General features: G+C 49.0%; 1 protein-coding gene across 4 annotated transcripts in view; it reads right to left on the bottom strand.

Moving 5' to 3' along the window:
- The window catches only part of NDRG4 (NDRG family member 4), a 96,139-nt gene that overhangs the window by 20,860 nt on the left and 59,775 nt on the right, over positions 1 to 15,504 (bottom strand). For all 4 annotated transcript variants that reach the window (XM_060085488.1, XM_060085491.1, XM_060085493.1 and 1 more), the window contains exon 2: positions 2,199 to 2,293. In XM_060085488.1, coding sequence (XP_059941471.1) covers positions 2,199 to 2,270 — 72 coding nt within the window. In that variant the 5' untranslated portion in view covers positions 2,271 to 2,293. The remainder of the gene's footprint in view (positions 1 to 2,198; positions 2,294 to 15,504) is intronic.

Genomic DNA, 15,504 nt, shown 5'->3' with positions numbered 1-15,504 from the left:
GAAGAGTGGAAGAGAACATGCGAGGCCAAGGTGCCCTCAGCTTTCTGTGCCAACCACAGATGCACACCCGTACCAGCGGGGAGCACCTGGGCAAGAGATGATGGGGGCTTGGAACAGGGAGGAAGTGGAATTAGAATCAAAAGTCTACAAAGTGTCCAGCTCACCAGCTGTTCCCCGACCATTTCTGGGGGTTGCCCTAAGGTAATCAGGTCTCATAAGTTAACTTGAGGTTCTGTTTTAAAAGTAAGACTGCACCCTGGGAATTCCCTGGTGGTCCAGTGGTTAGGACCCCACGCTCACACTGCTGAGGGCTGGGGTTCAATCCCTGGTGGGGGTGGGGGGGAGGGAGGGGGGCGGAACTATGATCCTGCAAGTGGCGGGGCAAAAGAAAAAAAAAAAGACTGTACCCTTCTTGGGGACAGGACTGCCAGCCTCATGTGGTTGGGCCCCTGGCACCTGGACAGCCACTCTGTCCCAACATGTGGAACTCAGCAGCTCTTGGGCTCATCTCCTTCTGGAGGGAGGATCTGGGAGGCTGGGGCGGAGCAAAGAAGGGTGTGCTGAGGATCCAGGGACTGGGCTCCTGGCTTCCCCACCTGTAAAGTGAGGGGGGCTGGGCGGCATAACCAGCAGGGACCTATAGCCGTGATGCCCCAGAATTCTATGAGCAATGGACCCATAGCTTTTCCTTGCAGGAGGGAAAGGGAAGCTGTGCTGGGTGTCACCACAACAAGAAAACGTAAGAATCCGCCTGCCAACGCAGGGAACATGGGTTCGAGCCCTGGTCCAGGAAGATCCCACATGCCGCAGAGCAACCAAGCCTGTGCACTGCAACTACTGAGCCTGCGCTCTAGAGCCCGCGAGCCACAACTACTGAAGCTCTCGCACCTAGAGCCCGTGCTCCACAACAAGAGAGAAGCCCGAGCACCGCAACGAAGAGCAGCCCCTGCTCACCGCAACTAGAGAAAGCCTGCTCACATTAACGAAAACCCAACGGAGCCAAATAAATAAATAAATAAAATTAAGAACGTTTTTAAAAAATGCTATTAAAAAAAAAGAAAACATGGGTAGAACTAATTCTGAAATCTAACGCCTGGTGTTCAGATGAGGGCCCTTTGGGATAAAATAACAACCTCAAATGCCTTGATCCCACTGCTCCTGGAAACACTGCGGGTAATACTTTCCCTCATACCTCAGAGGCTTATGAGGAAAAAAGAGAGGCTGCAGACATGAAAGGCCCCGGTAGTTGGGGAAGCATCGTGACCCCACTGGAGGCAGCACTGCTCAGCGGGGACCCTCTTGGGGCTCAACGGCCGCCCACAACCAGGGGTTGAATACGGGCCTCATTCCCCGAGAGCTGTGTGACCCTGGCCAAGTGAGTTAACCTTTCGGTGCCTCGGTTTTCTCATCACTGAAATGGGAATAACTCTTCTACAGAGCCTCCCAGCTTCAAAGACAGCCAAAGCCACAGCGAGGTTGGCTGGGTTTTAGCCACATGGGCGTTCAGCCCGGCCAGGAACTCTCCCAAGGCGGGGACAAGGCTTCTCAGGGTGGCTCATGGGATGGAGGGCCATCTCCTAGCCATCAGCAAGACTATTTGTAGTGAGGTGATGGACCTAGAGTCTGTCATACAGAGTGAAGTATGTCAGAAAGAGAAAAACAAATACCGTATGCTAACACATATATATGGAATCTAAGAAAAGAAAAAAAAAAGTCATGAAGAACCTAGGGGTAAGACAGGAATAAAGACACAGACCTACTAGAGAATGGACTTGAGGATACGGGGAGGGGGAAGGGTAAGCTGGGACAAAGTGAGAGAGAGGCATGGACGTATATACACTACCAAACGTAAAATAGATAGCTAGTGGGAAGCAGCTGCATAGCACAGGGAGATCAGCTCGGTGCTCTGTGACCACCTAGAGGGGTGGGAGAGGGAGGGTGGGAGGGAGGGAGACGCAAGAGGGAGGAGATATGGGAACATATGTATATGTATAACTGACTCACTTTGTTATAAAGCAGAAACTAACACACCATTGTAAAGCAATTATACTCCAAAAAAGATGTTAAAAAATTTTTTTTAAAAAAAAAGATGTTAAAAAAATTAAAAAAAAAAAAAAGACTAAAGGGAAGGCGCGCGGTTTCCTTCTCGGTCACGAGGTGGCGCCCTCCGCCCTCGGGACCGCGAAGGGGCGACTCACCAGCTCAGCGGCATCCTGGCCCCGGAGCAGTGGCTTCTCCTCGGGGAATCGCAGCTCCTGCAGGCCGGCCATGGTCCCGTCGTGGAGCAGCAGCCCTAGGGAAGGAAGGCGAGGACAAGGGTTGAGCCCTGCTGCGACGGGCACGCCTGGGCCCTGCTCGGACTCTCTCGGCTGGCGGAGGGGACAGCGCAAGCCCGGGCTGCGGCAGGGGCACCGGGGACCACACCGACCCCTCCATCCCCGGACCCCCGGTTCCCAAGCGCAGGCCCAGCGCTGCGCTTCACTCGGGCCGCAAGTCTCCGTCTGCAAGACTCGCCTGCTTGGCTCAGGGAAGGTCATTGTACTATTTGGTCTTAAAAGTTAAAACATGTTTCCTGCCACGCCCCAAAAAAAAGGAAGAAAGAAGGAAGGGGGGGTAAGGAAGGAAGAAAGGGAGGGAGGGAGGGAGGAAGGAGGGAAGGAAGAAAGAAAATAAAGAGAAAAAGAAAAGCAAGGCGACACAATACAGGATGACCCTTGAATAATTTCAAGTAAACTGCATTTATTAAGAAACAGAGGGACAAGTGTGGGGAAGCCAAACACAGGGTCGGAAGCCCCCTGTGGTCAGAAGTGGACAGTGGGCTCTGGGAGGACACAGAGGAAGAGAGCTGAGGGCCGTCCTGAGTGCCTAGAAGGACAGGCCTGGGTGAGGATGGCTCTGAGAGGGGAGAAGGGAGGGCCTGGCAGTGTGGCAGGCAGAGTTGCATTGAAGGTGCTGGTCATGATGTACCACCAGCAGGGCGGGATGACACAGTGTCCACTCAACCCACAGCCTCCAGGCAGAGGGCCCAGACCCTAATGGCTGCGTGTTCATGGCAGACCCCGGGCCTCTGAACCTCAGGAGAGGAACGGATCATATGTGCACGTGTGTCTTTGGAGGATCCAGTGGTGGGGGAAGGCAGACAGAGGGTGCCAGGACCCCACAATCTATCTAGCCTGGCACTGCCATTCCTTACTTGGATTTCAGGATGGCACAAATCATAATGCACCAAGAGAAACACTAGGCAAGGATGTGAGCTGGAAATTCATAAAAGAATTACAACTGGCCAGTAAATACATGGGAAAATGTTAAAGCTCACTAGAAGTCAAAGATATCCTTTCTCTTTTTTTTTTTTTTTTTTTCTTTTTTGTGGTATGCGGGCCTCTCACTGTTGTGGCCTCCCCCCTCCCCCGTTGCGGAGCACAGGCTCCGGATGCGCAGGCCCAGCGGCCACGGCTCACGGGCCCAGCCGCTCCGCGGCATATGGGATCCTCCCAGACCGGGGCACGAACCCGTATCCCCTGCATCGGCAGGCGGACTCTCAACCACTGCGCCACCAGGGAGGCCCTCCTTTCTCTTTTTTGCCAATGGAATTGGCAACATTTGCAGTGCTGGCAAAGATGCACCAAAACTGGCACTTTTCTTATACTGCTTGTGAGTGTATAAATTGGTACATCTTTCTGGAGGGCAGTTTTACAGAATGAATTAAGATCCTTTAAAAGGTTCTTACTCTTGGACTCCGCAATCTTCTCCCCGGGAGAAATTTCCTAAGGAAACCAGAGAGGGCACCTAATGATTTATCTGTAACAATGTTCACCACCGTGCCATTTATAATCCAAAAAAACCCCCAAAACAAGCTAAAAAAGCTAAATGTCCATAAGTAGGGCACTAGACAAACTATGGGTAAATAACTTGTAAAAGATTATTTAATAACATGGTAAAATGCTTGTGTTGTAATAGATTTTTTTAAAGCAGTTATAAAACATACAGTATTATCCAAATTATGAGAAATATGAATAGTTCCATAAAAAAGCCTGGGAGGCTTTTCACAAAGTTAACAGGCATTATCCCTGGGTGAAGGACTGAAAATTAGGTTCTACAGTCTGAAATCAGGAAAAAACAATATTTAAGACTGTTTGTAGATCATTAACAATTCTTTATTCTTGCAAAGCACTTCACATCTCCCAAGGTACTTTTCTGTGCTATTAGATTTCACCCTGATGGGAAGTGCGATGAGGTAAACCAAGGCTGAGAGAGGTTCCACGGCACGCCCAGGTGGGGCCAGGCCTGGAAATGGGGTCTTTGGATCCTTAGCCTGTTCCAGTGCTCGCTCCGTGACACCATGGCGGCCTGACCTGGAAGGATGGAAGGATGGCTTCCTATCCGTCCTCCCATCCTCCCTCCCACCCCTCAGACTTTCCCTTCTGCCCTGAAAGGCTGACAGTCCCACTAGCTGGTTGGTCAGAAGATGCCCCCCCAGCCCTGCCCACCCCTGCTCCTTTGGCTTCTCCCTGTGGAAGCCCTAGTGACTGGGGAGTCAGCGCAGTGGCTTCCTGGGACCCAAGGGCACATGGCCTTGGATGGGATCCATTGCTGTGGCAGGGAGGTCCTGAGACCAGGTTGTAGCTCCAGACCCTGCCTGAGCTTCCTTCCATCCTGTCAGAAGCAGGAAGCATCAGCCCTCCAGAATGCTAACAAAGACGGTGCCTTGTAATCGCATGGGGGTCCCCTCCTGAGTCTAGTTTGGGTTGAGACGTGCTGGGGCTGGGCTGGGAGCCGCTGGCCACTCAGGCCTCCGGGAAGGTTAATCCAGAGCTGTGCAGCCCCCTGGGAGAGCCTTGTCCCCAGCATGAAGAGGCCAGGCAGGGAGGCCCCTGAGCACCCAGGTACCCAGGTCCCTGCACCTTAGTGCCATGCTGGAGCTCTCGGTTCCCAGCGGCTTCTGGGGAAACCAGCTAACACAACGCAGACGGGCTGTATTTTTAGAAAGGCGTCCTCTCCCCTCTCCCCCACTTTCTCTTCCACCCTTTCTGACGTCTGCACACTCATCCATCCATCCGGGTGGGCCACCCTGGAAAACTCTTCTCCCATTAGGGCCTTTTTAGCCGCCAACCCCCCTGAATACTGAATTCAATTAAATGCTTCGGCAGCACTGGGGTGTCCCCGCCCTCTCTCAGGCCTGTTATGAAACCACAGTGGAGACCATCCTCCCCAAGGACGGTTCTATTAAAAGGGCTGAGAGTGGGCAGCGCAGGGACAGATGGGCTGTGATGAGGGGGTGGCGGGGAAGGGGGCTGCAGAGAGAAACCTCATAATCCAGAGAGCTGAGGATGTCTCAGCCTGTGGAAAACGGGGACAGCCCAGGGCCCAGCAGGTGATGTGGGGCTCGGGAACAGAGGCCGGAGGGGATACTCCCACAGGGTGGTGGCAGACGAGTTTCTTCCTAAGAAAGTTATGATTTTAAAAAAAGCAGCTACATGATGTTACAAGAAAATGAGATTCCCATCAAATCCGTATATTGTATGCCTGAAACTTATACAACGTTATATGTCAACTGTATCTCAATAAAGCCGGAAAAAATTTTTCAGAAAAAGAGCGTGAATGTGTTTGTAAATATTCTGGCATCCCCTGGCCCTGAGAAGGTTTTTAAATGTGTTACTTACTTTTCTAATCATGACAATTGCTATAAAATAAAGTTTAGAAAAATCAAAAAAAAGAGAGCGTGAGATTCCTATCAACAGAGCATGAGATTCCTATCAACCACCCACAAGGAAGCCTGAGTCAGGTTTGTCAGGAATCAGGGAGCACAAGGCAAATGGGGTGTGAGATCCCAGGGGTCTGTGAAGCAACAGCAAGGGACCTTTTCACTTTGCCTTTTTCCCCCTCTTGATCCCAGATTCTCTAAAGGCAACACAGAGTGTTAAAACCAAATGGGTCTGGGGTGAATTCCAGCCCTCAGCTTCTCAGTGGTCCGGCCTAGAGTCACTGGAATTTCTTCTGTATCACTCACTGCCTAGCTTTATTTTGGGCAGATCACTAAGAGGATTGCTTATCTGCAAAATGGGAGTGGTAGCCTTCCTCTGGCCACCTCAGAGAGCTTTGAGGTACAACAGAGACAAGAGATAGAAACATGCTTTTTAAATGGAAGATTTCTGTACCCATTTGGATGGGACAAAAATAACATAAGTGACTGGGGTCCTCCTAACCTTCCTTTGCCTACTTAAGACAACCCTGGAGTTTCTTTTTCTCTTGTCTCCTATTTAAGGGAGGGTTCATACCTGCTGGCGGAGAGGCTCCGCTGATGTTTCAATAAAGGGACGGGAAAGGGATGAGGGAGAGAAAGCCCGGCTCTTTGGCTGGGTGACAGAAAGGAGCTCCCGAGCAGCGCAGCGTGAATGTGGGTGGATTCTTTATGAGGAACTGCATTTCTTTTCAATTACTTTTGGTTGCTGATTTGTGCGTCATTAAATGTGATCCTATGCTGTGATTCAATTACTTTTGGTTGCTGATTTGTGCTTCTTTAAATGTGATTCTATCCTGGGCCACGTGATCCCTCACACTTATTAGGGTTAAAAATATAAACAATTACTATGATCATTCCTGAGCCTTGTCAACAAGTGCTTCAATTTAATTGACCAGTGGCAGTTACACAACCTATGGAATGAGGCAACTGTTGGGTGGGAGCACCGCTCAGCAGTAGTAGGGGGCGTTTGAAAATACACGTGGGGATTTTGGGTTGTCTCAGCAACTGGGGGCTCCTACAGCATTTAGTACCCGGGAGCCAGAGGCGAGGAAGGTTGTGTGGGGACAGTGCTGCCCAGCCAAGCATCGCTCCCCACCCCAAAACACCCAGACCTGTCCCCCCAAGAAATGCAAGAGCTGAAGGTGAAGGAAGGCCAGACATCAACAGGGTAAAGTTAGCACATGCAGGCGAACCAGACCTTGTGGGACAGGGAGAAACCAAACTGTAAAAGCGAAAGGGCTGTGGAATGGCTTTTTTTTTTTAACCACAGGAGTGAGGGGGCCTCTTGGCAGGTCACGGTCAATGTCTTGGTCCAAGATGCCCTGTGGATGGTGCACTCCTGAAAGTCCTGGCTATGAGGTCCCGTCATTACAAGAAAAGCCGCAAGCAAATGGAACAGGGAGCACAGCCAACCTGGCTTGGCCAGCTCTGCCCTGGGGGAGGGGTCTGCGGCACAGATTAAGAACGATGTCGCTCAGGGCAGGCAGACGACTCACGTTCAAGCCTGAGCACCTGAGGTCCTTCCACCCCCACCACGCCAGCCCTGTGGTTTGAAAAGAAGCCCCAGAACTCAGGGACCCCAGAAATCAGAAACCCAACTTCCAACGGCGCTATGTCGAGGGTTTAGAGCCTCCGGGTAGCTGGTCCCTCATATCACTCTCCCTGTCCCGATCCTGACCGCAGAGGGTTGGGACAGCACTGGGGGTATAGGGCTGGGATGGGGACTAGACCTTTCCTCAGCATCCCCGTCTCACAGGTGAGACCAAAACAGGTGCAAGTCCCCTGGTGGCTGATCCAGGAAGGGACCCCAGAGCCTGTGCTCTTAAACCCTACTCTACACGGATTCTGTCTCCCCAAGTACACAGTCCAACAGAAGGGTGCAGGGAACATGATCTTTTGTTCTGGCCCAGCCTACATTTCCTCTCTCGTTACAGCCCCTTAATTTAGGCCCAACCTGACCACTTCTCCTGCTTTTTTCTTGATTTGGGCCTATGAATTCCTATCTCCCCGCAGCCACTGCAACCCTGCCGACACACACACACACACACACACACACACACACACACACACACACACACACACACACTGTGCTTAAGGCAGCCATAGTTGGATTCTGACACTCAGAGCTAAGGACCCCCAGCTGACTCAGTAGGTCCATTCGACCCACAGGAAGCACGCGCCTTTGTTCATGCCGTTCCTTCTGCCTGAAATACCTTTCCCTATCACATCCCTACAACAACAATAATGACAAAAACGATTGTTAATATTTTCTGACACTTGATATGTTTTTGTTGAATGAGGTGGAGTGAAGGAATGCTTCTTCACCCAGACTGCAAAGTATTAAACGACTGATAACATTCAGCGTTGGTGAGCTTGTGGGGAAACGGCACATACTCTCATACACTGTTGACTCGACTGCAGTGGGTTCACCTTCATCTGGAGGGCGAGTTGGTAGTTTGTAAAAATGCAAATATCTATCAACTTTGCAACTATATCTCTAGATATTTATCCTACAGAAAAACACTAAAAGGCTGTGCACAGGGATGCTCACTGCAGCACTCTTTGGAATAGGAAAAAACTGAAAACAACCCAAACAAACGTCAGGAGACTGGTTAAATAAACCATGGCACATCTACACCCCAGAGCACCATGCAGCTATTTTAAAAATAAGGCAGCTCCACTCAAACAGATAGCGAAAGCATTCTAAAATATGCAGTTAAGAGAAAAAGGAATGCCACAGAATAATAAGTATAAATAAATAAGCCCATTTATGTAAAAAATACATGCATCAAACAGGTACATATATTTGCAAATTAAAAAAAAAAGTCCTCAAATGAATCAGGGTAACTGTAATGCTCACCTCTAGAGAAGGATATGGGTTTGGAAGGGTCTAAAAGGAGACTTTATTCTACACAGCAGACATTATCAAATCTAAGATACTATCAATTATAGCTGACACTAACATTTTATGTACCAAAAGAAAGGAAAAAACACTGCCAATTAAATTAAGGCATAATACTGTCCCCTACCTTTTAACTTTTTATTTTGAAATAATTACAAATTTAGAAAAATCAAAGAAAAAACAAAGCACAGAAACTTCCCATATACCTTTCACTCAGCTTCCCCTAATGTCACCATGCTACAGAACCTTAATACAACTAGAGAAACCAGGAAAGAAAATACTGATACAATATGGTGAAGTAATCTGCAGACCTGAGATGAATTTCACCAGTTTTCCCAATAGTCTCCCAGTCCAGGATGCCACATTGCACAGAGTTGTCATGTAGTCTCCTCCAATCAGGGCCAGTGCCTCAGTCTGTCTTTTATGATGTTGACACTTGAAAAATACTGATTAGTTAAATCTGTAGAATGTCCCTCAGTTTGGGTTTGTCTGTTGTTTTCTTATGATTAGACCAAGGTTATGCATTTTTAGTCTTTTTTTTTTTTTGGCGGTACGCGGGCCTCTCACTGTTGTGGCCTCTCCCTCTGCGGAGCACAGGCTCCGGACGCGCAGGCTCAGCGGCCATGGCTCACAGGTCCAGCCACTCCGCGGCATGTGGGATCCTCCCAGACCGGGGCACGAACCCACGTCCCCTGCATCGGCAGGCGGACTCTCAACCACTGCGCCACCAGGGAAGCCCCGGTTATGCATTTTTAGTAAGAATACAGCAGAAGAGATGTGCCCTTGTCATTGTACCATTTTATGGGGTACATGATGTCAATCTGTTTTATTATTGGGGATAAGCTTGATCACCCAATTCAGGTGGTGTCTGCCAGGTTTCTCCAGTATAAAGTTACTATTTTTCCCTTTGTAATTAATACGTATCTTGTGGGAAGATACTTTGAGACTACACAGACATCCTGTTTCTCATCATACTTTCGCCCACTAATTTTAGCAACCATGGATGATGCTTGCCTACAGTTATTACTGTGGTATTTGCTTAACGATAATTTTCTATTTCCATCATCTCTTCTACATTTATTAACTGGAATTCTCCTCCAAGAAAAAGAGCTGTCCTTTCTTCTCCATCTACTTATTTATTCAATTACTTATTTTATTCTATGGGTCATAATCAATTTCTATTATTATTTTATTGTTCTGATTGTGCCAGATTTGGCCATTGGGAGTTCCTTCAAGCTGGCTCTTGGGTCCTTTCACCATGCGCCCATCATTTTTTTGAGTTGTTTCTAATTTTCTAGCCCTATATGATGTTCCAAACTCACCTTGCATTTTTTCTGCCTCAATCACTCACACTCACACACACACACACACACACACTCTATATCTATGTATCTGTATATCTATTAAAAGTCTGGAATTTATACTGATACCTCTAATTCCAATTCAACACCTCTCAGTTTATTCTAACTTCTTTATTTGTAATTGTTTTTCTTCCACAGTGAGAAACCTGGTTCTCATTATCCCCAATATTTTTATTTGTTCACTGCTAGTATACACACAAAGTAATTTCAGAACTGCTACTCACATAATGAGTTCTTACCATTCAGAACTTTGGGGACTTTATTTTTTAAATATTTTATTCTTTTAGACTTAGACCCAAAATTTTTTAAAATATTTATTTATTTATTTAGCTGTGCCGGGTCTTAGTTGCAGCATGCAGGATCTTCGTCTCTCTGTGCAGGATCTTTTTTTTTTTTTTTTTTTTGCTGTACGCGGGCCTCTCACTGCTGTGGCCTCCCCCATTGCGGAGCACAGGCTCCGGACGCACAGGCCCAGCGGCCATGGCTCACGGGCCCAGCCTCTCCGCGGCATGTGGGATCTTCCCAGACCGGGGCACGAACCCGCATCCCCTGCATCGGCAGGCGGACTCCCAACCACTGCGCCACCAGGGAAGCCCGTGTGCAGGATCTTTTAGTTGCGGCATGTGGGATTTTTTAGCTGCGGCATGCGGGGTCTTTAGTTGCAGCATATGGGGTCTTTAGTTGCAGCATGTCAGATCTAGTTTCCTGACCAGGGATCGAACCTGGGCCCCCGGCATTGGGAGTGTGGAGTCTTAGCCACTGGACCACCAGGGAAGTCCCAGACTCAAATTTTTAAAAGCATCTATCACTCTTGTAAATTCTTTTTTTTTTTAATTGAAGTATAGTTGCTTACAACACTTGTAAATTCTTAAAAAGGAAAATACAAGTGAAATAAGCTGTGTCAGGTCTTCCTAAAACTTCTTCACATTCAGGGCCCAATGCCTCCGAATCACTCCCTCTTGAAGTTGTTGCTGGCTGTGCTTTTCCGTGAAGTCCCAGCTCCTCTGAGATTAAGATCATCTGTGGTGCAGCATTTCCCAAGAGTGCTCCACTACTGATTCCAGGATTTCTCTCCAAGCAGCAAATTTTGGTGTACATGTGATAGCAAGGACAGTAGTCCTGGTGCCCACCTCACCAACAGAGACTGTATTTTAGAGATGTTATGAAAAAAAAAGGTGCATCTTAGAGTTGCCATAACATAGCTCTTTTTTTTTTTTTTTTTGCGGCACGCGGGCCTCTCACTGCTGTGGTCTCTCCCGTTGCGGAGTACAGGCTCTGGATGCGCAGGCTCAGCGGCCATGGCTCACAGGCCCAGCTGCTCCACAGCATGTGGGATCTTCCCGGACCGGGGCACGAACCCGTGTCCCCTGCATCGGCAGGCAGACTCTCAACCACTGCGCCACCAGGAAAGCCCAACATAGCTCTTTTATAAAACTTTCTTCTGTTGAGGCACAGCACCAATGTGTGAACTCTGTTTCTGTACACACGTGGTTCCAGGTATTAAACGCAGACATAATAAGCCTACAATCCCCAGACCAAGGGCAAAGGCAGACAGAACTGGAATCCCAACAACACACTCCATGTGAGCAGCTTCTGTACGGAGCCAGTAAAGAGTCCTACTGGGGCAGAGACTGTTAATTGTCCCCCAATACCTGTGCTCCTCTTCTTCTTTAAGAATAGATCCCCAAATTTTAGACGAACAGGTAGACAATGGGAATAAAGCCTATTTATGACCATGTGACAACAATCAGCCAGTTAGATGTAAGTGGAAGCATGTGACTTTGCGGTAGTGCTCTTAAAGGGAGGAGACATGTCATTCTTCAACCTTTCCTTCCTCCTGCTGGCTGGAATATAGATGTGATGGTGGGAGCTTGACAGCCATTTTGGACCCTGAGGCTGGATACTAAAGGTGGCAGAGTGGCAATATAGAAGAAGTCTAGGTTCCTGAGAATCATGAAGTCATAATTCTGGATGGCCTATCTCTAGACTCTGCTTGTGAAAGAGGGAAACACACTTTTATCTTGTTTAATCTATTTTTTAATTGAGGTATAGTTGATTTATAATATTGTGTTAGTTTTAGGTGTTGAGCAAAGTGATTCGGCTTTATATATATATATATATTTCAGATTCTTTTCCCATATAGGTCATTACAGAGTATTGAGTAGAATACCCTGTGCTATACAGTAGGTCCTTGTTTATCTATTTTATATATAGTAGCATGTATCTATACTTTGTGTATCCCAAATTCCTATTTTATCCCTCCCCCCACTTTCCCCTTTGGTAACCATAAGTTTATTTTCTATGTCTGTGAGTCTGTTTCTGTTTTGTTGTTTAATCTATTATTATCGTGCGTTTTCTGTCACATGTCATTGAAGCTAATCTAAACTTGGGACAATTTTCTTGGAGACCCAGCCCAAGATGCTAAAGGAATTCAAAGAAGAAGAATAGGACGGGGCTTGCCCAAGGGGACACAGGGTAATTCTAGGGCTGATCCAGAGCCTACAGCCTCCTCTCTGCAGTGAGCAGCACCCTCGCTTCAAGGAGTGAGCCAGCCCCTTCCAGCACACAGTAACTGCATCAACACGAGTAACTAGGACCCACATTCAAAAGTTAAAAAGCTCAGTTTGGCACTTTGGGCCACAAATTCTCAAGTTTCTTTAACACAGGTGCCTCAGTTCAGTCCTGTATCTTTGCCTAATTTGGCAAATGTCCCAGAAGCAAAGATACACTTGTCCTGGATCTTTGTGCAAGGTTCAAAGGGGTAAGCCGAGGCAACAAGCCTCCTCCAGCTCGGAGGTCTGCAATGTGGTCTGCAGGAAAGAGAGAGCCCGAAGGAGCAGCTTTCTTACTGGGTATTTCTCTCCTGGAAAGCCCCCTTTCCCTCTGAATTGCCTCACATATTCGTGTTTTGAAGAACAGCACTCACCTGGCAGAGAAGCACCCACTCCAAGCAACTCCCAGGGTCTTCCTGCCTGACAGCTGATGTCTGCAGAAGGGGGGCCCTGCTCAACCCCAGGCCATTTCTTCTCATAACAGCACCTGGTTGTGGAAATGGCACCCCTGCCCCATCCTCAGTCCATGTGGTACAGGGATGACCACACCCCCAGGGGCGGCCAGGGGCGGCCAAGTGCCCCAGGCCAAAGTCCTTCCTTCTTTCCTTCATTCATTCATTCACTCACCAGATATTGATTGAGCAGCTACTATGTGCCAGGCACTATTCTAGGTACCAGAGATAAAAGATTGATCATTATAGACAAAAAGTCCTACCTTTGTGGAACTTTCAGGGGAGGGGGTAGGCAAACAATCAACAAATCTAAGTAAATATACAGTGTGTCAGACATGCCAGGTGCACAAGGAAGCAATGTCACAGAAGGGGAAAGAGCATGGGGCTGGGGGCTGCGATCGGAAACAGGGTGTAAGGGCAGGCCGCACTGAGAAGGTGACCAGAGCAAAGACGTGGAGGAGGTGAGGGAGGGGGCCTTGTGGATGCCTGGAAGAGTGCTCAGGGCAGAGGGAATAGCAAGCGCTAAGGCTGTGAGGCAGGGGTTTGCCACGCTAAGGCGTGTCCAGGTGGATGTGAGGAAGACAGCGTGGCTGGAGCAGAGTGAGTTGGGGGAGACAAGGAGGAACGAGGACCAAGAGGGAAGAGCAGAGGCATCAGATCACGTTTCGTCTAAAAGGTTGTTAGAAAAACTCCGGCTTTTCCTGACTGAGGTGCCTTGGAGGGTTTTGAGCAGTGGGATGATGTGAGAGGATTTCCATGTTCTATGTGTAGAACAGACCTAGGGGGTGAGGGTGGAAACAGGGAGACCAGCCACTGTATTAATCCGGGAGAGAGATGCTGACGGCCGTTGTGGAGGTGGTGAGAAGTCCTCAGGTTCTGGGTATGTTCTGAGGGTAGCTCCAGGGGGGAGCTGCGGATGGATCAGCTGTGGGGTATGAGAGAGAGAAGAGTCAAGGGTGATTTGGTTTTGTCCTGAGCCACCGGAGGGAGAGAGTTGCCATTTATGAGTCCGGAAGACCTTGGTAAAAAGAGGTGGGGGGAAAGCCCAGGCGGTTGGCTTAGACCTGAGTCAGGTGGGGCTGCAAATGGCAGGTGGTTATAAGAGTCTGCACTTCAGGGGAGAGTCTAGGACTGGAGACATCACCACACAGACGATGTTTGAACGCATGAGACTAGATGAGGTCAGTTAGGGAGTGACTGAGGACAGAGAAGCGGTCCCAGGATGAGCCCTAGAGAAAGGAGATGAGGAGAAAGCAGCAGAGAGTGTGCAGGAACAGCTGGAGAGGTAGGAGCGGTGTGCAGAAACCAAGTGGACACACTACATTTGGTTTCAGAGACAGTTCAGGGAGGGGTGTGGGTTCCAATCAGGGCAAGGCCTTTGTTGGAATATTTGAGAAGCTCTTTGTTGGGGTTATCAGGAGGATGGTATGTGAGCCAGCAGCCATTCTGCCACCACGAGGAAGGGACTGACTTGGGGCCAAACCAACCCAAAGAATGGAACTGATAGGAGTAGGGGAGAGAGAGAAACAGAGCCTGATGGCCTTCAGTGGCCCTAGGTCCACTGTGCTGCATAGACACCCTAGTTTCCCTTCTTTGTGTCAGTCTAAGTTCAGTTTCTGTCACTTGCAACCAAGAGACTTAACACAACATCTAAGGTCTTTTCACCTGCATGGTCCAGAGGGGCCAAGCAAAGCCCAGAACCCACCCACCTGTCTGGCAATCACACAGGGTAGCCAGGCCTGGGTGTGGGATCAGAGGGCTCATGGGCTTGGAGGCAGGGCTTCCCTACCACACTTGAATGGCAACACCACGGTCCACTCTGGCAGTTCAGGCCTTTTCCAACCCAGGCACTTCCGTCAGGTGAATCCAAAGATGCAATGGTAAAAAGAAGCCCCAGAACATTCTGGGGCCTATGGTCCTCCTGGATGACCACCTCAGATTGCAGGGGACCTCCAGGCCACCCCTGACCACTGTCCCTCTCTGCCCTGTCCCATATGCTGGGTTCACAGCAAACACTTTGGAGCTGGCAGGGGCTTTGGGAGCAGCGGGCTTAGAACACTCGCTTGATGGACAAGGAACAGGGGTATGCTCAGGTGCGACAGGCCAGGATTCTCACTTGCCCAGGACTGGAGCATCTCCAGGCACACAGTGCCTGCCTGCCATGCACTGCCCCCAACGCGTGAACTGAAAAAACATCTCAGTCCTCAAAGGTACTGGTTACAGGGCTTAAGACGTATGGTCATCCTGGTTGGAGTATACCTTTCATCTGTGGTTTGGAGTTTAAAGTGAAAGTGGAAGGGTGTGCCATGAAAGCTTTTCTGTGACGACACAGAGACCAGGTTTATAGTAGGTGAGCAGAAGCTCACGTCCTACCAATGCTTGGGTGACGCTCTCCTGCTTACAAAACAGTTATGATGTCTCCCCGGCTGATCCTCAGGACTGTTCTGTGGGCTCAGCCAGGCTCAGCCCAAGGTCAAACAGCCAGGGCCTGACCAGG

The sequence above is a fragment of the Mesoplodon densirostris genome, chromosome 19 (assembly GCF_025265405.1).
Source record: "Mesoplodon densirostris isolate mMesDen1 chromosome 19, mMesDen1 primary haplotype, whole genome shotgun sequence".
Lineage (NCBI taxonomy): Eukaryota > Metazoa > Chordata > Mammalia > Artiodactyla > Ziphiidae > Mesoplodon > Mesoplodon densirostris.
This window is presented reverse-complemented; position numbering and strand designations above follow the sequence as displayed.